The sequence below is a fragment of the Sminthopsis crassicaudata genome, chromosome 2 (assembly GCF_048593235.1).
Source record: "Sminthopsis crassicaudata isolate SCR6 chromosome 2, ASM4859323v1, whole genome shotgun sequence".
Classification (NCBI taxonomy): domain Eukaryota; kingdom Metazoa; phylum Chordata; class Mammalia; order Dasyuromorphia; family Dasyuridae; genus Sminthopsis; species Sminthopsis crassicaudata.
The window spans coordinates 521,999,171-522,022,945 of record NC_133618.1 but is presented as its reverse complement, the minus strand read 5'-3'; the positions used below and the strand labels follow the sequence as shown (position 1 = coordinate 522,022,945).

Sequence of the window (23,775 nt, the reverse complement as noted above, 5' to 3'; positions counted from 1 at the left end):
TTTGCCACCTACTTCTTTCATTGAATTTCACCCTCTTTCCATACTATTCCATTTAATTCCTGATTAGCACTCAAACTGTTACAGCTAGCTTATTTCACAAACTATGCTAATGTGCTAATTAAAGTTAAAAATCAAACAGATAAAATGTAATTTTATCATTTTACTTAGTCAAGTTTTGAATTTTTAGCAGTTGATGTTTATTTAGTTCAGAAAAATCTTTCATGGATTTAAAAAAATTGGTTCCAGGAAGGCAGTCACACCCAGGTTGCAAAATTGTGGTTTGTTACTTACCCGTCCATTCTCTTCAAATTTTTTTCATTCAATGAATTCCTTTTCACAGTTTCCTGTGAGTACTGAATTTTTCTTACACAAATATTATTCTGTTCTGTTACTAACCTTTGTTCATGTGTTCTTGCTCCTTCACATTTTTAAATGAAAAAATATCTATTAACACTTTCTCAAAAATCTAGTTACAAAAAAGTGAATTATTAATGAACAAACCTGCCAAGTCTCTTATTAGCTATATAAATTCAAATGATTGGGGGGGGGGGAGGGAATGCAACATTCTTAACTAAAAATGCATTTCACTTGGGCATGTCAATTCAAAAAAGTTAAACAAGAATTTTCTAAGTCTGTATTACATAAATTTTGCAGATTTAGAAATAGAAAGCAAACTACTTGAAGGCAATTGTGACTAAGTTTGTTTGTTCTTTTGGTAATAGCACTGATTCACATACTTGAATGTTTACAATTAGTAAGTAAAGCTCTTTGGAACCTGGCCCTTCTCACCTTTTCAGTCTTCAGGAGAGGAGTTTGCTCCTCTACAAGAACACTTTGATCCAATTACATTGGCTTACAAGCAGCCCCTCAAACAGGATATCCTGCCTTAGTACATTTGCAAAAGGGCTGCCCATGCCAAGACTCAGTTCAAATCCCAACTTTTTCAGTCATCCTCTCTTGGTCCTTCAGTCTATTAAGACTTGCATTTTTCAGGTTAAGGATATATCTTGTGTATATCTAATGCAACCTAATTCTTTAGAAGGTGAAGAGGGCTGCAGACAGTGGGGGAACTCTGGGTGACAGAGGGGAAACCTGCTGACAATGTTTGGTTTGGCTTCCCCCATTATCTGCGGCCCTCTACTAGAAGGTACACTCTAATGTCAGAGACTTTTTGTCTTTCTGTGTAATCCCAATGCTTAGTACAATACCTGCAGTAAGTATTTAATAAATAAATGCTCACTTATTGACAAAGTACCTGGGTTATAAAATACTGAGAGTGTGAATATGGAAACAATTTTCATATATGTTATATATCTTAATGACAGGCAGCTAGGTGGCATAGTGGATAGAGTACTGGGCCTACAGTGAGGGAATGTATGACTCCGGGGAAGCCATTAACCTGTTTGCCTCAGTTCCTCATCAGTAAAATGACTTGGAGAAGGAAACTGCAAACTATTCCAGTATCTTTGTCAAGAAAAGTCCAAATGGTTCCAGAAAGAGTCCAATACAACCAAAGAACAACAAATTTTAACACCAGAAAATTCAGGTCTTGATGACATGTATTTAAATCAAATATGTTGTATTACCCTGAAAGCATCTGTCCTAAAGGACAAAGAGGGCCAATTGTCAAATGATGTATTCCTGCATCAGCATTCCAATATTGCCTAAGGTATACAAACAACATGTAGGGTTCAATAGCCCCAAAACAAAAATTAGTTGATCACCAACTTTTCACTTTCCCAAATAGGACAGCAGCTGCAAGTACAAATTAACTGAATTATTTTATCTTGTGAATTAATGTTTAAACCTAGTGAGAAAACCTCAACCAATTCAAACTGGCAACTGCTTATCCATGTATAAGTAGCCTGGAAGTGTTAAGTGAACAGCTCGAGGTCCTATAGCCAGTGTCAGCACTAAGCACTTGAACACTTGGGAAGTTAAATGACTTGTCCAGAGTCACACGGTCAATTCGTCAGCCAGAACTTGAACTAGATCATCTTGATTTTAAGGTGATATTTCTAACCACTAAGTGAAGCAGAGAATGACACCTTGGATCTCAAGTCCGCCTTACAAGACCAGGGGGCAAAAGAGGATGAAAACTTCAAAAGTAAGTTTGTGGCATCAACAGGGTAAGGAAAGGCTGCCGCTTTTATATTCCTGAGGCCGAGGGGCCCCCTCTCGGCTATGATTTCTCAAAGTCTTAGCTTGTTAAGAACCACTCCTGGTCTTTTAAAATACGGACATGTTACAAATATCTTGGCCTCAGTCTCCGAGTCACACCAACTAGTCTTAACTATGGTCGCTTTAAGTAAAACCCCTAGGTTGTTCAGAGTAACACGACACCCCTTCTCCCTGCCCCCCAAGCCTCCCAGAATTCTACTAGGCACAGTTGGCCAGCTTATTAAGCTGATGTTCGCGTTTTCATCCCCCATTTCTTTTCCAACCACACAGGACATGGGGGCATAGGCGGATCCCGGGTTCCATCAAAGGCAAATAAAGGTCAGAGAAGCTCCGCTAGTCGTTTGTTTTTTTTTTTCAGCTAATAGAAAAATAAAAACAGGCGGGAAGGCACCAGGAACTGCCCGAGCTCGGGACTAGCGTCCACATGGACAAATAGCCACCTCCCCCTCACGGTACGCAGGCGCAGTACCAGCCGGGACTCGCATTTATCACGAGCAGATCATTCCGCCGGTTTCTTTGTGTAGCAGAAAACCTTGAAATGGCATAATTTCCTCTCCTTGGTTAAATATCAGAAACGCCATCCTCTCTCTTTCCCGTGGGGTCAGGGGTTAGGGTACAGGGAAAGCAGCTCGAACTGGGACTTCAGCAAAAAAAAAAAGGGGGGGGGGAGGGTAGGGTGGGGGAAGGTTAGGTTGAGCTCGGCGAGGGCAGGGAGAAGGGAGGGATGCTGGGAGCTCGACTCACTCGCACACCATGTGTCCCTCCGCGAGAAGCACGGGGGACTTTTCGGTGGGGATTTTGGGCGCCGACCAGACGCGGCATTTTCGGAAAATAGCGCCCGGTGGTTCTGAAGCGCTTTGTTGGTAGCGGGGCCGCGTCAGCCCGGCCGGGTACCAGGCGTCTCGGGTCCCCGCAACATCTCCCGCTGCTCCCCTGCCGCCGCTCCCGAAGCTTTTCCAGGTCAGTGCGGGTCTGTGCAGGGCCCTGTTACCACCGGATGTGGAAGTTGATCTCTTCGCTGGTAAAAAATAATTCCACTTCCCCCGGAACCCAGATCATCCCCGCGATTTCCTGTTTATTGCATTAAGGCGCCGGGTTTCCGGGGCTCCTGGCCCCGCTTATTCCGCGGGGGTCGGTGGGGGGCGGGGGGCGATCGGGGCCACCCGCCCGCGCCGCTGTGCTTTGTCCGCTCGGCACCCTGCTTCTGGGGAGGGGCGGGCAGACATGGTGGCGGCCGCCGCCCCCTCCCCGGCTCCGGCGGGACCCATTTCGGTATCTCCTCCAGCCTCCCTTTCCTCCCCGTCCGGCGGGCCGTTTCTGAGGCCGGCGCCCCCGCCGTGGGAATGAGGGCGGCGGGGGTTCGGCCGGCGCGGGCGCGGCCTCGGCCCCACTCTCCCGGGCGCCGCGGGGCCTCTTTGTTTGCGTCCCCCCACTTCTCCCCTCCCCCCTCTCCGTGCGGGGAGACCCGACTGACAGCTTCCCCGCTAGGGCCCCGGACTCTGGAGGTCTCCTCCGTAACCCCCTGGAGTGCCGATCCCTCGAAGAACGGGGGAAGGGAGCCCGGAGCCAAGCTGCGACAGGGTCGGCTGAACCGCGAGCTCCGAGCGACCGCCTCGGAGGGCTTGGGCCGCTGGGGACCCAGCCCGGCCATCGGGTAGCCGCCGAGGGAGCCGCGCGGGGCGAGAAGGAACTTGGGGGGGGGGTGTTTGCTAGACTCCCGCGGTCAGAGTAGAGAGATGATACGTGTCGGTTTAACCTGTTATTATGGGGACGTTTTTGTGATTAAAAATGAAGATGAGGACGAGAAGGCCAGGCCGGGGAGAGAATTCGGAAAAAGTGAAGAAGCTGGCGGCTTCGGGAGAACTAGCTCCCCTTTCCCCCCTTAAAACTTGTTCTCACTCCACTCACCCATGCTTAAAACCTGATTGGACTGTGCAGGAGCATGTCTGAGCGGAGGAGGGGCGGGCGGCCCGCTGCTGGGGGCGGAGGGAGTGGGGCGCCTGCTAATCTCTAAGTTTTAGACTTGGGCTCTGATTTGCTGCCTCCTCGCTAGCAAGTCACTAACTGTGTGACTTAATTTTTTTTTTTTTTTTTACCCCCTCTTCTGGAAAATGGCGCAGTAACTGTCAATAATTTTTGTAAAGGAAAGTTTGGGATCAAAGAATGAAAGATGCTGTTCTTTGGCTTTTCTTCAAATATCGTAAGGAGTTTTGAGCACTGCAATTGAAAACTTTTTCTGCTCTTCTAAAGTTTATCTTCTCAATAGATATTTGACGGAGACTTAAGTTTTAAAATTATTTTAGTCATTGCCCTTTTGGGTATATCCGTTTGTCTGTGATGAACAAATTAGATGCTTCTATTTTTAGTCCTTTCTTTTAAATTAAAGGGAAAAAAAAATTATTCCTTTTTGCTATCTTCAGCTTGTATTTCCGAAATTCCTTTTGATCTGGTTATACAAATATCGTTTGACCTTCACAGTATACCTTGTTCCATTTTGGTGCAAGACCCATTTCAAAAAGATGACTTAGAAAACAGATTCAAATGCTGTTTTTGAACTTGAAGAACTGTCTTATTAAAGTTATGGGTTAAGAGCTTAACTATTTAAACTTTAAGTAATATTGCTCAGCTTAGTTTGTGCATATGCCCAGAAACCCAAGATAGAGTTTTCAAATTAATTGACTCAATAATTAGCTGGAAGATTTTTTTTAAATAACTTGTGCAAAATTTCTATTGTAGATGTGTGATGAAAATATTCATAAATGGAATTTTTGTAAATAGAATACTTACTACAGAAGTTTTATATTTAAAGGAGTCTTGGTACTTTAACACTTTTGAAGCAGAAAATCCTTTTGTGAATGCAAATAATTGCACATTAGTTTCTGTTCTGAGTTTGATTTAAAAAATATTGCTATTGCCTGCATAGCTTGTGTGTACTTTATTTCATTAAATTCTATTTCCAGTTTTTTATGATTTATCTGAATTGTGGATTGTTTATTTTTCAAGAATTTACAAGTCTTTTTGTATTAGGTCAGTTTATTCACTCTCAAATCCTTTGAATGTGACATTGAAATGATTTGTGAGAGAATATGGTCATATAGTTATATTCACTTTCCTAAATTCTCTAAGTCTGTTAAAATGGCAATAATTTCTCTAAACTTTTCCTGTACTTATATGCTTGGATTGCTCAATTATATAATATCTTTTAGATATTTTAGTTTATGTTAATGTTGAAACACAGAGCACAATGATGTGTTCTACTGTATCATGTTAGTTGGTAGATTAGTCCATGCTATGTCCTTTCAGGATGTTGACTAATAGGAGGCAAACCCATAGTTGGTGTTTTAATTTCTCTTTCATGAAAAGGGACTATTATGAGAGTTGACTTGAGAACCCCAGAAGGTACTTAAGACAACTTCTAACTCCTATATCTTCTATCAATTCCCTCTATCTTGTGGTAAAACTTTAGTCTTAATGCCTTAAACAGAATATGAAAAGCTGTGGAAGGATGATCTGACTTGGAAGCAAGAGGAGAGAAAATAGAATTAATCTGTGCCCTGCAATATTTATTGGAGTGTCTCTATCCTTTGAAATTAGGCTCTTAGTAATCTTGGATTTTATTGACTTAAGTAAACAAAACTATGAACTATTACATAAATATTTGTGATTATAGACTTTCAGAATTTTGACCATCTTTGAGATGGTAACTAAATTAGTTCTCTGTTCTCTGAGTTATCTGAAACTCTGAAATTCTGTACTATAACCCAGCAAGCATTTAGTAAGCATTTTGGGGATAAGCAGATAAGGATAGTGCTTTAGAATGCAAAACAAAAAAAAAAGTTTCCACTTTTAAGTCTTCTCCTTTTGCATCTAAAGGAAGGATTTAGCCTTTCCTCCTTTAGGAATCACCTAAAATAATTCCAGGTAAATTTTTTTTCTAACATTTGTTTAAAATTTTTTTGAGTTCTAAATTCCTTCTCTGCCTCTGTACCCCTCTCCTTAGGAAGGCAAGCAATTTGCTAAGAGTTATATGTGTATAGTTAAGCAAAACGTTTCCAAATTAGCCTCGTAAAAGAAAATAGAAAAAAAAAACAAACAAGAAAAACAAAAACTTAGAAATTGTGCTTCAATCTGCACTTAGACTCAAGTTCTTTCTCTGTAGATGGATAGCATTTTTCATGGTAAGTTGTTTGGAAATGTCTTGGATTGTTATGTTGATGAGAATAACCAAGTCATTCACAGTTTGTTATCTTAGGATATTGCCATTAATGTATATACAATGTTCTGTTGTTATGTCACTTTTCATCAGTTCATATGTCTTCCCAGGTTTTTCTGAAACCTACTTATCATTTCTGAAAGCACAGTAGTGTTCAATTAACTTCATATGCTCAATTTGTTCAGGCCTTCCTCAGTTGATGGGCATTCCCTCAATTTCCAATTCTCTACCACCACAAAAAGAAGTGCTTCAAATATTTTTGTATACATAGGTCCTTTTCTTTTTTCTTTGATCTCTTTGGGATATAGATCTCATAATGGTATTTTTGGGTCAAAAGGTATGCAGTTTTATATGACAGGCAAATTCTTAATGTTTGAGGTATAAATTTAGATTTCAAAATTTAATTTAGTCTGGCTTGAACTATTTTAAAGCATGGTGTCTGATTAGGTATAGAATCTAGTTAATATCCATTTGAAGTATCTTGAAATGTACAATGTATCTCACTTTTGCAAGAAAGAATTGTTTTACCCATGAATAGAAAGTGGTTTAATTATATCCTAGTCTAAATATGAACAGTGTTTTTTAAAGGTAATTTTTAAAATCTAAAAATAATTAAATGTGTAGGAAGTTATTTCTAGCCATGATTTAGAGCATGAAGTATTATGAGGACTATGAAAAAGGTACTGTGTGGTCATGAAGCAGTAGTGAATGGATTAGAGATGAACAGTTTGAGTATTCTACATGATAGACATTAAAAAAAAAATCGAACTAAAAACGTATAGAAGAAAACTTAGGTCTGTGGGAGAAGAGAGATAATTACTATGTTGAAAAAGTATGAATGCATGAGTTACTTTGTTCACATATGGAGGAAATACAAATGAAATGACAGTTTCTTTGAAGAACAATGATTGCTTAGTTCAACTCCTTCAGTCACTTTCACCATTATAGCTTAATTTCTTCTCTTTAGCTCCAACACACTTTAAAAAAAAAAAGAAAGAAAGAAAGAAAGAAAATCTCATGCAGAGTTTAGGTTCATTAATCTTAAAGTCCATGGAGCTTTCTAAGGCCATAGGTAAAAATCTTGTACTTAGGGGGCTCTGGAAAGAGAGAAGAGGGGGAAAAAGGTAAGGAAGCCAGAACTAAGATTTTGTGCTTCTTCAGCTGGGGAAATTTCAAATAACTCTGTGTATTGTATTTAACATTTTATTTAGAAGTTGTTATCATTTCTTATACTCTTTGGATTTTAAGTTCTTTAAACTAAAAACTATTTACTTATAATACTGAGCACCTGAAACTAGGTATTTAATAAATATTGTTGATAAAATTTAGTCCATTCAGATACTAGTTTAGTGATTAGTGGGCCAGGGTGTATATTTATTTAGGCTCACTGGCTTTTAACTTCTAAAAAGTTTCTTCTCTTCCTTGAATTATAGAATTACAGGATCATAGCACTATAAATGACCCTGAAGAAATCCACTTAAATTTATCCACTTAAATGAATAAATTGAGGCCCAGGTAGATTCAGTTCAGCAAGCATTTATGAAGCAGATACTATGTTTTAAGATACTGTTAGAAGGCACTTGAATTAATATTTTTTACATTAGGATGACATATTTAACTGATAAATTTTGTATCTATATTCCTTTTCTTATGAAACCAGGTAACTTATAGGCAGCATAATTTTTCCTCAGTACATTCCTTTGAGATAGGCATTGAGACCCAAGATGGCCATTAACTAGCATGTACGTAGAAAAGAGATTTGAGTTTTCCTTTTAATTAAGGATTAACCAGAAAACTTTTTGTTTGATCAAATGTTGTAAATCTTTCCAAAACACATTAGTATATTTTCCTACATAATTGAGTATTTGATTCTGCATTTTGTAGTAAATCAGAAATATTTTTAAATATAATGCTTTTTGAATCTGAACTTTGAATCTGAACTGTCCTAGAATTCGGTGCAAGGTTTTTTGTTGTTTGTTTTGTTTTTGGTCTAATGTCCTTGTGTGAACTTGTTTTCTGTTAAATTAATACTTTTCCTTAAAAATGAATTTTAGTTAAGACTATAGTTAAGATTTGCTTATGCTGTAATATGTGTCTATGTGCGTGTGTGTGTACATGATCCACTCAACATGCTTGGATTTACTATAATAATACTTTTTAAAAAAATTATTGCACCTATATTAGACTGTAAATTCCTTAAAGACAGGAACTTTATTATTTATTATTTCTCAGACATTTCAGTTCAATTCAGCAAACCCTAAGTAGGGACTAGCATAAAATACTCACCCATAGTGATAGTTTATACAAGGTAAGTCTACTGCTGTCACATTATGCTATATGCATCTTGGGGTTTTAATAACTACTTGTTGACTATAATGTTATAACCTCAAATAAATTTTTTAGGTATATATATATATATATTTTTTTTTTTTGGTAATTTAAAAGTGGAGTATGATGTATGCTTTTTTTTCTTTCCCTTTAGTACATTAACACATGGGAGAACAAAGGATATAAAAAAACCAGATTAGATTCCATTATGTAGTACAACAAAGCCTTAGGGACTGACCATATCATCCCAGCACATAACTAGCTTTTGCTCCTAAGGAAGAATTTGATTTTGTCTAGCTCATTTTTGTTTTCCATTCTAGACCATTTATTTGAAACCTTTACATAAGGTGGATGTTTTTACAAGGCATTATCAAAAATTTTGAAGACCTGTTTTAGTACATCAGCAACTCAATCTGCTATTTAGTGTAGTTTTCATTTACATTATTGTAGTCATTATGTTTAGTGTTCTTTTGCTTCTATTTTCATAACAGTACATAAATTTATGTAAATTTTTCTGTTCTCTGAATTCATCATATTTTGCCTCTAATAGAATAGTACAATAGCTTTTGTTCAATTATTTTTCAGTTAATGTAAACCTAGTTTCTATGCTTTTTTTAAATTAAAGCTTTTCATTTTCAAAACATATACATAGATAATTTTCAATATTCACTCTTGCAAAACCTTGTGTTCCAAAATTTTTTTCCATCCCTTCATCCTACCCTCCTCTAGACAGCAAGTAATCCAATATATGTTAAACTTGTGCAATTCTTCTATACTTATTTCCACAATTATTATGCTATGCTATTTTTTTATTATAGTTTTTTATTTACAAGATATATGCATAGGTAATTTTTCAACATTGACAATTGCAAAACTTTTTGTTCCAACTTTTCCCCTCCTTCCCTCCACCTCTTCCCTCAGATGGGAGGTTGACCAGTACATGTTAAATATGTTAAAGTTATATATAATATATATATACACACACATATGTCCAAATTGGACTTTGAAATAGTGTACAATTAGCCTGTGAAGGAAATCAAAAACTTAGGGACAAAAATAGAGGGATTGGGAATTCTATGTAGTGGTTCATAGTCATCTCCCAGAGTTCTTTTGCTGGGTGTATCTGGTTCAGTTCCTTACTGCTCTATTGGAACTGATTTGATTCATCTCATTGTTGAAGATGGCCAGGTCCATCAGAATTGATCATCATATAATATTGTGTTGAAGTATACAAAGATCTTCTGGTCCTGCTCATTTCACTCAGCTATGCTATTTTTTTCCCCCATCTTGAACTGCTATCTATGTTTATTTTCATGTATGTTGAGATTTTTCTTTCTGCTTTTGACCTTTGTGGGGCATTTTTATTTTTTTTTTTTCATTTACCAGAATCATTATGTAGGAAGTGGGACTTAAACTGACCTTTTAGAAATGGGTGAAAATAATCTGAGAAGACATTCTGAACTGTTGCAATCACTTCAACATCAAATTATCTGTTGATGTCTCAAAAGTAGGAAATGGAAAAAGACAAGATAATTTTCCTTAATAGTCATGGTTTGTGACTTGCCCAGGGTCACACAGCTAGGAAGTACTAAGTGTCTGAGATCAGATTTGAACTTAGGTCCTCTTGACTTCAGAGTTATCTCTATCCACTGCGCCACCTAGCTGCCCCCAAATCTAAAGAAATTTTGGAATGAAACTTAAAACAAATCATGTTATCCTGAGCATTTAGAGATGAATAATCAAATTTAGGATTGTAAAAGGACTTCAAAGGACATTGATGACAACTTATGCCAAAAAGAATCCCTTCTACAATAGAGTAGTTAAATGATTAGGTAGGGCTGGGATTCATTCTTAACTTTCTTTGTGTCATTCTTAACTTTCTTTGTGTCTTTTGCAGTTTAATGAATAGATCCCTAGATCCCTTCTCATATCGATTTTTAAATGCATAAATTAAAATAAATAAGATTACAAAGAAAAACCAATTATATTGAAGTACATTTATCAATATATTTAAACAAGTTAATGGGCTTCAGGTTAAGAGCCTCTGATCTAAGATTTGGTTTAAAGTCCTTCAATAAGGGAGAATCTGTCATTTCCTAAGACTGAATTTTTTGTTAGCTCCAATTTTTTTTTTTTTTTTTTTTTCTGATATCAAGCCCATATTAGGCTCTTTTCAACTTCTGTCCATTGTCTCATATTCTTCCCTTGGGAGCCAAACTGAAGAAGTTTAATCTTACATGATACCCATATAGATTTTTATTTAAGCTTTATTATATGGTATTCTCTTGATCACCTTATTTTTAAGGGTATGGATGTTTTATCATTACAGTCAGTTTCAAATATAACCCTCTCCCTTTTCACTCAACCCTCCTGTCTTCCCCTCTAACAACTAAAAAAAACAACAATCAGTTAAACAAAAATAACTGACATCAAATTTGACCTCTGACAGCATATGTAACATTCCACAGCTAGAGAGTAGTATATATTTTATTTTTTTCAATGTAATGATAATTTTCAACATTCATTTTTATATGATTTTCAATTCCAAATTATTCTCCTTCCCTCCTCCTCCCTAGACAGCAAATAATCTATTATAAATGTGCAATGAAAGCATTTCCATATTGGTTATGTTGTGAAAGGAGAAATAGAACAGAAGAAAAAAGTCACATTTTTTTTTTAAAGTGAAAATGACATTCTTGCATTGTATTTCTATTTCATAGTTCTTTTTCTGCATGTGGAATCTGCATTTTCCATCATGAGTCTTTTGGAATTAATTAGGATCATTATATTGCTGAGAACTAAGTTTATCATAGTAGATCATCACACTGTTACTGTTATAATGTTTTCTAGGTTCTGCTTACTTCAGTTGGCATTATTTTGTGAAAATGTTCCAAGTTTTTCTGAAATCCACCTGCTCATTATTTCTTACAGTGCAATAGTATTCCATTATATTCATATACCATAGCTTGTTCAGTCATTCCCTAATTGTTCCCTCAATTTCCAGTTTTTTACAACACAAAAAGAGCTGCTATAAATATTTTTGCATATATAGGTCTTTCCCTTTTTTATGATCTGTACTAGGGATACAGACCTAGTAGTGGGTATTGCTTGATTTGAGGGCATGCATACTTTGATTGCCCTCCAGCATAATTGCAAATTGCTCTTCAGAATTGCTCCAGATTAATTCACAACTTCACCAACAATGTATTAGAATTTTCCATATCTCCTCCAATGTTTATCAATTTTCTGTAATATTAGCCAATATGATAGATATGAAATAGTGTCTCAGAAATGTTTTAATTTGTGCTTCTCTAATCAATAGTGATTTAGAACATTTTTTTTTTTCAAATGACTAGATTGCCTTAATTTCTTCATCCGAAAATTGCCTTCCTTATCCTTTAATCAATTGTCAATTAGGGAATGACTTCTATTCTTACAATTTTGACTCTGTATTTGAAAGACTTTATCATAAGTACTTGCTGTAAAAATTTAGGTTTCTTGTCTTTCTGCTTTCCTTCTAATCTTGATTGTGTTAATTTTGTTTATGTAAAAACTTTTAAATTTAATGTAATCAAAATTATCCATTTTGCATTTCATAATGTTCTCTATCTCTTATTTGGTCCTAAATTCTTCCCTTTTCCATCTATCTCTCAGATAAACCATTCCATGCTCTCTTAATTTGTTTATGGTATCACCCTTTATGTCTAAATCATGTATCCATTTTAACCTTATTTTGGTATATGATATGAGATGTTGACCTATTCCTAGTTTCTGCCATTCTGTTTTCCAGTTTTCTCAGCCATTTTTGTCAAATAGTGAGTTCTTATCTCAGAAACTGGAACAGTAGATTAATATAGTCCTTTACTATTGTTTTGTATACTTAATTTGTTCCACTGATCACCACTTTATTTCTTAGCTAGTATCAAATAGCTAGTGTCAAGATTATTTTTTTTAAAGCTTTTTATTTTCAAAACATATGCACGGGTAATTTTTCAACATTGACACTTGCAGAGCCTTGTGTTTCAGATTTTTCTCTCTTTTCTCCTCCCCTCTTCCCCCTGCCCTAGATGGCAAGCAATCCAATATATGTTATGCTTGTTAAAATATGTGTTAAATTCAATATGTGTAAACATATTTGTACAATTCTCTTGTTGCACAAGAAAAATAAAATCAAAAGGGAAAGAAAATGAGTAAGAATACAAAATGCAAGTGAACAACATCAAAAAGAGTGAGAATATTATGTTGTGATTCACATTTGGTTCCCACAGTCCTCTCTCTGGGTATAGATGGCTCTATTCATCATAAGATCTTTGGAACTGGCATCAATCATCTCATTGTTGGAAATTCCGAGTCACATTCATTAGAATTGATCTTGTATCAAATAGTTTTGATGATTGCTCCTTTATCCTGTAATTTTAGGTTTGATATGGTGAGACAACATTTCTTAATCCCTTTCCTGAAATCAGGATTTTTTTTTTTTTTTTTTTATGATTGCACAGCATTCCATTTCATCTTATTTTTTCTTTCATTTATGTTATACTCATTGTACACTATATATATTGTTCTCTTAGTTCTATTTGCTTTCATATAATGTATACCTCCCTCACACTGGTTTTATCCTCCATCTCAACATCCCCATTTCTTCATGTGACATAGATTCAAGTCTCTTTTTACCATCTTGGTTACTGTTTTCTGGACATTGTCCAACTTAACAATATTCTTCCTATAGTGGTTACTAGACCTAAACATTACATTCCGGATAAGGTGGACTACAATAGGACTGTTACCTCCTTGTTACCTTAAACAATTTCTTTCAGTGCAGTTTGATGTAGTATTAGCTTTTTTTGGCTAGTTTACCCTGTTGACTCATTGATCTTACACTTCACTAAGATCTTTTTTCATATAAACCATATTATCTCACATACTCCACACCAAGGGAACAATAACAAATAATCGGAAAATGGAGCAAATTTGTTACTTTATAGGACTATCGCATTTGAATGTTAATACCTCCCACACCAAAGTACCAAATGAAGTAGAAATTCTGCTTAAGAAGGCAGATTAAGGAAAGGTGGTTGGATTAGTCCAGGTACTTGAGGAAATCTTGTGCTGGAGGTGATAATCTTGAAACCATTGAGATATTTTGCAAGGTATCTCAGAGAGTGAGATGGGAGAGTATCAGGAAAAAATTATGGGTAAAATAGTCAATATATCCCCTCCCCCAAAGGATTAAGTGACTGTCAATAACTACTACTTCATATGCCTATTTAAAATTTTTTTTCTATAAACTTTTTTGGAGACAATTGGGCTTAAGTGACTTGTCCAAGGTCACACAGCTAGGAAATATTAAGCATCTGAGACCAGATTTGAAGTTGGGTTCTCCTGACTTCATTGATGCACTATCCACTGTGCCACTTAGCTGCCCTCTATAAACTTTTTATAGAGAAATCTGCATATGTATCCAAGATATCCTCAGTGGAATCATGAAAAGTGTGTGTGTGTGTGTGGGGAGCTCTCAAGCAGTTTTCTGCAAACATTCTAAAAAAAGGCACTCTTTTGTGATTAAACAGTTTACTGAAAGGTCTAGCAATACAAGATTCTGCTGTGTTGTAGATCTTTTGAAAAAAATACTTAGGACTCAGAAGACCAAAATGTAATCCATCAAGGAATCTCTCATGCATTTATTAAGATTGTATAAAATTTTTTGAAGATATTAACCATCGATTGGATTGAATGAATATTTTTAAGCAAGGCATAAAGCAGCTAGGTACTTACTTATTCATATATTTTCCTTAGGAGTCTTGTTCTTGCTTTCCCTTATACTTTCTTTTCCCTTTATTTCTATTTCTTTATTTAGATGTTTGCCATTGTTCCAGAGAATGATATGACTTTGGTCCAAGTGGAAAAGAGATTAATTATAGATAAGTCTTCCACATAATCCCTTCTTGTGGGTAATATTATATGATTACATGTTCCAGAAGATCAGATTCCTTTCCAATGGGATATATGATTATTCGGAATAATAATAAAAGAAGAAGAAAAATTTGTAATAACTTGCAATTGAATTTCCTAATAGGCCATATACATACGACAAAGTGAGATAAGAAACATTAAGTAAACATTTACTATGAGTCAGGCACTGGAAATACAAGTATTAAGCAAAAAGAATCATGGTCTCTGCCTGCAAGGAGTTTATGTTCTAATTGGGGATGACAACACATAAAAGGGAGATGAAAAGTGCAGAGGGTTAACAAAAGAAGGTACCTACACAGGGGGCATGATGACAAAGTTAGAATCATAATTGCTTCCTGAAGGAATAAAACCTGTGACTCGCCCCAAAATGGAAGCCTTCTGAAGGAACTTATTAATGGGAAAGAAAGCTGACTTGGCAAAGGGATTCTCCAGAAAGCTAAGGCAGCTGAATTGTGTTGGTGGATAGCTGGGAGGGGAATAATACATGGATTCATCATGAAGATACACACAGATTAAAAATCTTGGAATGTCACAACTCTGAAGACAGTTGTAGATGTTTCAAAGGAAAATGAAAAAGACATGGTGGATTCTAGTCTACTCCACACACTTGGATGCCAAAGTGATCTTCCTAAGTGCAACAACCCTTTACCAATAAACTCCAGTGCTTCCATGTTGCCTCTTATGTTTTCTCCTCAGTTTTTTAAAGCTCTTCAAAATCTGTGCCTTCTTACCTTTACACTTCTCTTATGCATTACCCTCAACCACACACCCAATCCAGTGACACCAGCATTCTTCTTCCATGAGCCACCACCTCAAAGAAAAACAGCTTGGGCATAAATTCAGCTGGAATTCCTGGAAGAAATAAAACATTTATTAAAAAAGTTTAAAATGTTTTCATAAATGAAAGGAGAGTAGTAGAGGAAAATGCAAAAGAAGAATAATGAAAGAAATGGAAGTGGAATTAGACACAAGGTATAAAATCTTGCTCAAACTCAAAACTCAAAAATTAAAATGGAACAAATAGAAACTCAGTGGCATTATGAAACAAAAAATATTAAAATGGAGTCAAAAGACTGAAAAAAAAATAGAAAAAATGTAAGATATGAATATGCTGTGAAATCAGTAAAAACAAAAACACAAAACTGATCAAGGAGAAAAAAATTTATTAGGCTATGAAATCAGAATGCTGTGACCAAAAAAAGAGCCTAAACATATTTTAATAAATTATAAAGGAAAATTGGCCAGATCTTTTAGAACCAGAGGAAAAAGTAGAAATGGGAAGAATCTATGAGTCTTACCACCTGAAAGAAATCCCAGACTGTAATCTGTCAAAAAAAATTATAGCCAGGATCAGGTAAATGATGCAATGGATAGAGTACTGGCCTTGAAGTCAGGAAGATCTGAATTCAAATAGGGCTTTAGACACTTAATACTTAGTAGCTGTGTGATCCTGAGCAAATCATCTTAGACCAATTGCCTCACCAAGAAAATAAACAGCAGAAATCCAGGACTCCCAGGTGAAAGGAAAAAATTACATCAAATGGGGGAAAAAATTTAAGGTTATACATGATTTAGCTACCACTCTCAAAAAGTGGAGAGCTTGGAATGCGATATTCTAGGAGGAAAAGGATATAGGCTTATAGCCAAAAATAACTAGCAAAATTGAATATAATTACAGAGGGAGGAAATTTATCTTTAATGATATAGAAAGCAAGCATTTCTGATGAGAAGGTCACAGGTGGGAAGAATTGTTGAAGTTGATAGGAGTTAAGAGGAACTTGAAAAGATAAATTTGAACAGGTATAGGGAAAGATAGATAAATTATTTACATTCTAATGTGAGAAGATGATACATGTATCCCTTCTGAACTCTACCATGATTAGGAATCATCGAGGAAATTTAATTAGAAGGCCCTGGAGTTCTGTTATGCCTTAATGATCTTAAGAAAAAGAGAGGATAATTTGAGAATGGGGAAAGAAAAGGAAAATTAGGGAAAGTTATACATAATCAAGATATACAAGTAGATAGCTATACAAAAAAGAAAGCAGAAGGTACAAATGCCCACATACACATACAGTTGAATACAGAATTACATTTCACTCTATAGGAAAACTTTGAGGTATCAAAGAATGAGAATCTAAGGAAACAGCTGAATAAATTATGGTATGTAAATATAATGGAACATTATTGTGCTATAAGACATGATGAAAGGGATAGATTTAGAGGTACCTGGGAAAACTTACCAGTCAACAAAAATGGGAGAATATTATATTAGGACGCCATGTGGTAAAGATAAGCAACATCGAAAGAATTAGGAGCTCTGATGGATGTAATGATCCAATTATGATTTTAGGCAACTTATCTTGAAACAAATTGTTTCCTGATAGAGAAATGAAGAACTCAAGAGTCCAGGGTAAGACTTTTTTTTTTTTTTTTTTTTGGACATAGCTAATGTAGAAATTTATTTTGTTTGACTATATGTTTGCAGTGGGGCTTTTGTTTTTCTTTCATTCTCCTCTGTGTGTGTATATATATATATATATATATATATATATATATATATATATATATATATATATATATATGTATGTATGTATGTATGTATATATGTATATATACACATGTATATATATATGTATGTATGTATTGGGGAGAGTTATAATGTGTAATGTGGGGGAGGAGACTGGAGGATTTTTGTTGATTTTTTTTTTTTTTTTTAATGTAATTTAAAATATCTGATTTTACCCTCACGACAATTTTGTTTGTTTTTCCCAACAAACTCTTTGTCTTGTGAGATCTACAGAGATCTCATTTTCCCCACAGGGGTATGGGTGGAACAAATATAATATTTCATGTTTTGTAGCTTTCCTAGGTTTATTATAAGATATTTTGAATAATCATAATTAAGTACAGTCCTGCTATAACTTGACATGTGTTCATATGAAGCACAACACTAGGCAAAATGATGGAATAAAAACTCTAGTATTTATAGGAAAAATGGGGTTAAGAAAACAAAAACTTTTGTCAGTAATACATTTTAAAAAAAGATAGTAACATCATAAACTCATTAGCATAGTTTTATACATATTAGATGGTTAAGAAATGTACAGATATTTTAGATAAACAGTGGGTCTTGGACTGTTGCTTATCTGTATCCCAACTCCTATAGATTGGTAAAATCTTTCATAAATTGAGCAGGCTGAAACTTGGCAGACAATGTATGTGAATGTGGGGTGGACTAGCCCTTTTGTACCTACAGTTGTACTACTGACCAGAAGATTACATAAAAAAGGTGGTATTTTGTAGAGAGCCACAGACAGTGGGGGAACTCTTGGTGAGGTATAAAACCTTTTAGCCCAAAGGGAACCTGCTGACAATGTCTGTTTGGCTCTCATCTCAGCCTTCCTAAGAAGTTGGGATGGGGAGGTGACCACCTGTGTTCTAATTGATGCAGGGATATTTATTGTAAAGAGGCATTTACATATCTATTGCAGAGTGTGCGATAGTGATGTAATTGAACTAAGGTTTTTAGGGGCTGAGAGGACTTGAAATAAAGACTCCATCTCTGACCATCCTCATGGGTCCCTGCTTCATCATTCCTCCACTAAGACCAAGGACTCCGGCTGTTCCTGAGATCTTTCAGAGAGCTAGTCTGGATGGTATATATCAGCAGCACCCCAGCATGGGGGCTTTAGAAAGCATAGCATATTTTGGCATCCCATCTTGGGGGCTCTAGAAAGCACACTACAGTATTTTACCTTGATAAAGACCTGAAGTTTACCTATGGGATTTGCTATTGCATTGAAAAGATTTTAGCTTGTGAGTTATTGTGAAGCAGTTCAGTTCTCTGCATATTTATAGTTTCTCAAGGAACAAAATGCACAGAAGCAAACTTGAAATTTATGTTACGCCCAAAATATTCCCTAATATATCAATCACATTGGAACAAATTCATGTTTTTGAAACAAATATTTCAGTAGAGTTGACTAAAGCTCAAATCACTAACAAGATAGACAGCATGGATTAATTGCAAAGAAATTGGGATAGGGCAGCAAAATAAATAATAGTGGATATCTGGCTATAGGATCATTGTTAGTCTTCCACCACCTCTCTTGGTAATACACTTAGGAATAGAATCTCCTGCATGTTGCCAGATCAGTTTCAGCATTACTCCACATAGGGAGTTGTATCATGGCTGTAACGTTTTTTTATGTTGCCATTTCCTAGCAACTATGTTTCCCAGATTGTCCTCTTCCTTTTGTAGCTGCCTTGAATTGATTTTAGAATGCCTTGCTGTCCTACTGCCATGTTAGTTGCTATACACTGAGGCTCTATCTTCTGCCATTGCTCTCTAAATCTCTATGCTGCTTCTCCATCAGTCTTGCATTGCCTCTTGCTGCTGAATCTTTTACCTTAGCTGTGATGTTATTACTTTGTTATAACATCGCTCCTCCCCTTAATTCCCCCTGGAATTAAAGCAGTATCTTTTGTAATTTTTGTTAAAGAAACATATCACACTCGACTGATGCACAAAAAATGACCTAGGTGTATTTTTTAAAAAGCCTTTTCTATCTTCTCCCTGACACTAAAAGATCCCTAGTGCTCTCATTCAGAATAAGTAAAATTCTTTCATCTCTTCTATATTCTGCTGAAAAGATTATCAGTTCTATAAACATTCGACAATCTCCATTGAGTCTTTCTGAGATTAAGGATAAACAGAGATACTGATTTTCATTTTTCCTTCCCCCTTTCTAGAGAGGGATCTTTGCTTTGCATTTCTGTTATCAAGTCAGATAGTTAATTTTCCTATTTCATCTTACTTTCTTGCAACTTGCTGGGGCTTTTCCTTGAAATTATGTTAGAATTTAATTGTATTTTGGAGAGTTTAATCTTGGATTCTCCCTGGTCAGCATCCTGTGTATTCTTTCCATTTGTTTATCTCTTTTCTTCGTTAATAGTAGAAAGTTTCCTGGAACAATTTCTGAAATACAACCTTAAGATTTTTTGTTTAATTTTTTGTATGTCATCTTCAGATTATTGCTTTTCCCCTCATTTTTATATATTTTTAAAATTTGAATTATGTTGCAAAATTTTTTTTAGCAGTTCATTTATTTTTGAACTTGTTTTTACCTTGTGGGCAATTTTGTTTTCTACTTTAGCAAAACTTTTTTTTTTTTAATATACATAGTTTTCATTTATTTTTCTATTATCCATAGTAGTTATTAATTTTCCTTTTTTCAAAAGTTTTTGCTATATTTTCATTATAGGTTTGTATGGTTTTTTTTTTTTTACTATTTTAAACAAATTCTTTGCATGATCTTTTAAAATTTGCGTTTGTGATTTTTCTTACCCATTTTTATTTTTTCTCATGTTATCCATTTGAGGAAATCTTGTATCCCTTTTCTCTTCCATCTGTCTTGTTTGTGATATTTTAAGTGTTTCAGTGATTTCATGTAACTAAGGGATGTCATTATGCTTTGGATACTTAAAAAATATCTTATTGAACTGAATATTATTTAAGTAATCATGACTAATAAAAATTTTATGGCCATAGGGTACATAGGCATTAAAGATATACTAACTTATGGAGGGAGAACTTAATTAGAGTTCCCCTATTGGAAAGAAGTGAGAGGTGATGTTGAAAAGGCAAAAAAAGGGCCTATTGATAGAAGACCTCAATTGCTAGATTGAAGTTGGATTTCGTTTATAAGAAAAAAGCAATATTAGTGTAGTCCTAAAGCAGAATAGTAATATGAAAAAACCTTTATTTTAGGATTTATTTTAGAAGCTATGTTCAAAATAAAATTGAGGGAGTCTTGATTGGTTTCATAGAGATCATATTGACTTCAACTGTTGAAATTTTCCAGACATTATATCAATATTTTCACTAATCATACTAAACTATAGCTAATTAAAGGAAGGCAGTAATGAAGCATTTTAAAAAATGTTTATTATGTGCCAAGTAATCGTAATTACATTGTGCTGAGTAATCTTATATTTTATAGATAATCCTAGAATTTGGGGACTGGGATAGAGTTGAGAACTCATCCAGTATTGTGGTTAGCAGTGTTTAAATGTGCTGTTATGCTGCTTATGTTGATTTCCCACTCAAGCTACAAAGGGCATAGCTTAAACTGCTAGCTTTGGAAGTGGCATAAAATTAAAGTCTAGATTAGTTTCCATGTTCTTCCTATCCCTCACAATTTACTTTGCCACTCACTGAAGCACATTGCATTGACTAAATTGCTGCCTTTAGGCTTCCTCCACTTGATCATTCACATTTAATAATTCTCTCCCCTCTACTTTTCCACATGGCTTATTATTGCCATATTCTCTAGGCAATTTGGTGTCATAATTAAAAGTGCTGGAGTCAAGAAGGTGAGTTCAAATTCAGCCTCAGATATTTACCAGTTGTGAGACTGATCAAATTCACTTCAGTTTTTTCTGTAAAATGAGGTTAGCACCTTAAGGTTTTTGTGAGGATTAGATATTTGTAAGGCATTTAGCACAATGCTTGTCACATAGTAGCACTTTTAAAATGCTGTTCTTCTTACTCCCTCTTCTCCCTATTCCATTTTCCCTTCCTACTTTTACTTCCTTTTATCTCATACTTCTTTTTAAGTCTTAGTTTTCCAAACATCTTAATTTTCCAAACTGACAGTGTTTTTCAAAATGATAATTTATGGTGCTTTTTTAAGTTGCTAGGACACATTGTAAGTTTTAGGATAACAAGGAAGGCCAGGTTATGCCATGGGAGTGCACAACGTAACAGTTGCTTTTAGTAGCTCTGAGGAAGTTATTTGGTGCTTCTCTTCCACTCCAACACTAGGGCATCCCAACAGATATAAACAGGATTTCTTGTCTTCTGTTATACTTGTAGTACTGGTTATTTATGGAGGAGGAAGAGAAGACCAGATATGACCTGTTTTAGGAAGAAATATTGTGGTTATTGGGGATCTAGTATTCTTGAGTGAGTGCCATGTGTGTCTTTGTGTTTTCTTACAGCGTGTTATCCTTTGGGGAGTTTTGTTTGCATGGTCTTGAGCATAGAGAATTCCAAAGGGTTTGGCAAGAATGAATTGTTCCACAAGGACATTGTTAGCTATATTATTGAAAATACTCTCAGATTAATTTCTTATTATCTGAAGCATTCTTGTCAGAAATCACTTTGATACAAGGGGTTTTGTGGAATTAATTATTTGATCTTTCTGCTGAATTGTATTAACTTTTATCTGATGTTATATTTGTTGAGGGTATTAGAAGAAAATGGGCAGCCTTTTGCAAGTGATATTATACAATAGACCACATCTCTACCAAAATGTAAAAAAACCTAGCATAGATAAAGTTACAAAATTTTCTAGTTTCAGTTTTTACAAATCTATATGACAAAAAATATATTTATCTCATGATCTTCAAAATTCTGTATTATAAAGCTATTGCAAAAATGCTTCTTTTCTTAAGTTCTTAAGCTCTTGTGTGGTTCAACACATTTAAAATAAGTTTATTTTTTATTCAAGCTTCTCCCATTGGCAAAATCCCTGAATTCAGTACTATATTCCAAGGCCCTGATTTAATTTTTCAGTTTGACAAATTAACATATTTTGTGTCAGGTACTGTAGATTAAGCTCTAGGAATATACAGAAAAACAAAAAACAGTCCTTGCTCTTCAGAAGCTTACAATCTAGTGAGAGAGACAACATGCAAAAAACTATATTCTAACAAAATATACAGATTAATTGGAGATAATTACAGAAGGAAGGCATTAACATTAACGGGAACTGGGAAAGTCTTATAGAAGGTGGGATTTTAGCTGAGACTGCAGGGAAACCAGGAAACAGAAAAGAGGAGAAAGAAAATTCCAGGCATGTGAGATAGCCAGAGGAAATGCCCAGTCTGAAGATGGAGTTCATGTGGAAGGAATAAGATCAGTATCTTGGTAGATCTGGATGGTAGAATATGTCGGGGGGGAAAAGGAAATAAGGTATAAGAAAAACAGAAAAGGAGGAAAGGGCCAGGTTGTAAGGGCCTTTAAAAGCCCCAAACAGGATTTTATTGAATAGAGTAGTTACATGGTCAGATTTTCACTTTAGGAGGATTAATTTGACAGCTGAATGGAAAATAGACTGGGAGAGAGACTTGAGGCAGGATGACCCAGCCAAAACACTTTTTACAATAATCCAGACATGAGATAATGTGGGTCTGCTCAGTGACAGAGAAGAGAAGGGAATGTATATGAGATATATTTTGAAGGTAGAATGGACAGGACTTGGCAACTGATTTGGATATGGAGGATGAAAATAAGGAATGGAGAATAATCCATAAATTGCAAGGCTGGATACCTTGATAGTAGAAAAAAAGAGGGAGGACTTAGGAGTAAAAAAATGAATTCAGCTTTGATTACATTGATTTCAGGATGTCTATGAGATGTCTGATTTAAGATGTCTAATAGGCAGATAGAGGTGTAAGACTAGAGGCTAGGGCAAAAGTTAGGGTTGATAAGTAGATGTGATAATTGAATCCCTGGGAGCTGATACTTTCAAGGGTTTGAAATAATATAAAAGCAAAAGAAAAGAGGACCCAGCCCAGAGCCCTAAGGCTCCATGGATAATGGGTGTGATCTGCATGAATATCCAGCAAACGGAGACTGAAAAGGAGCAGTCCAGCTGGTGGGGAACCCGGAGAAAGTAGTATTAAGAAAGTGTAAAGAGAAAAGAGTCTCAAGGAGAAGAGGGTGATTGGTAGTAGCAAAGGCTATATAAAGAGGTAAAAAATGATGAGAATTGAGAAAAGACCATTCAATTTGACAATGAAGAGATCATTGGTAACTTTAGGGAGAGCAATTTCAATTGAATAATGAGCTAGACTTCAGAGAATTTAGAAACAAATGAGAGTAGCTACAAAAGAGAGAAGAGAAATGGAGGATGATAGTTCCCAAAGATGGTTAGATCAAGTAAAGATTGGTTTTTTTGTTTGTTTGTTTTTAAGAAAATTAAAGACATAAGTGTGTGTATAGATTTTAGAGAAGACGCCTATAAATAGGGAGAATGTGAGGAGAGGAGGAGAGAATGAGAGAAAAGGAG

The 23,775-nt window shown here is 35.5% G+C and overlaps 1 protein-coding gene across 7 annotated transcripts in view; it reads left to right on the top strand.

Moving 5' to 3' along the window:
* Window positions 1-2,890: 2,890 nt before the first annotated feature.
* GABPB1 (GA binding protein transcription factor subunit beta 1) overlaps window positions 2,891-23,775 on the top strand; it is a 68,377-nt gene continuing 47,492 nt past the window's right edge. For 2 of the 7 annotated variants that reach the window (XM_074294480.1, XM_074294478.1), the window contains exon 1: window positions 3,238-3,453. In XM_074294480.1, the coding sequence (XP_074150581.1) occupies window positions 3,406-3,453 (48 nt within the window). In that variant the 5' untranslated portion in view covers window positions 3,238-3,405. Of the gene's footprint in view, window positions 3,142-3,179; window positions 3,203-3,232; window positions 3,454-23,775 lie in introns of those variants that run through there. The other 5 variants (XM_074294484.1, XM_074294481.1, XM_074294483.1 and 2 more) reach the window with 5 other exon arrangements.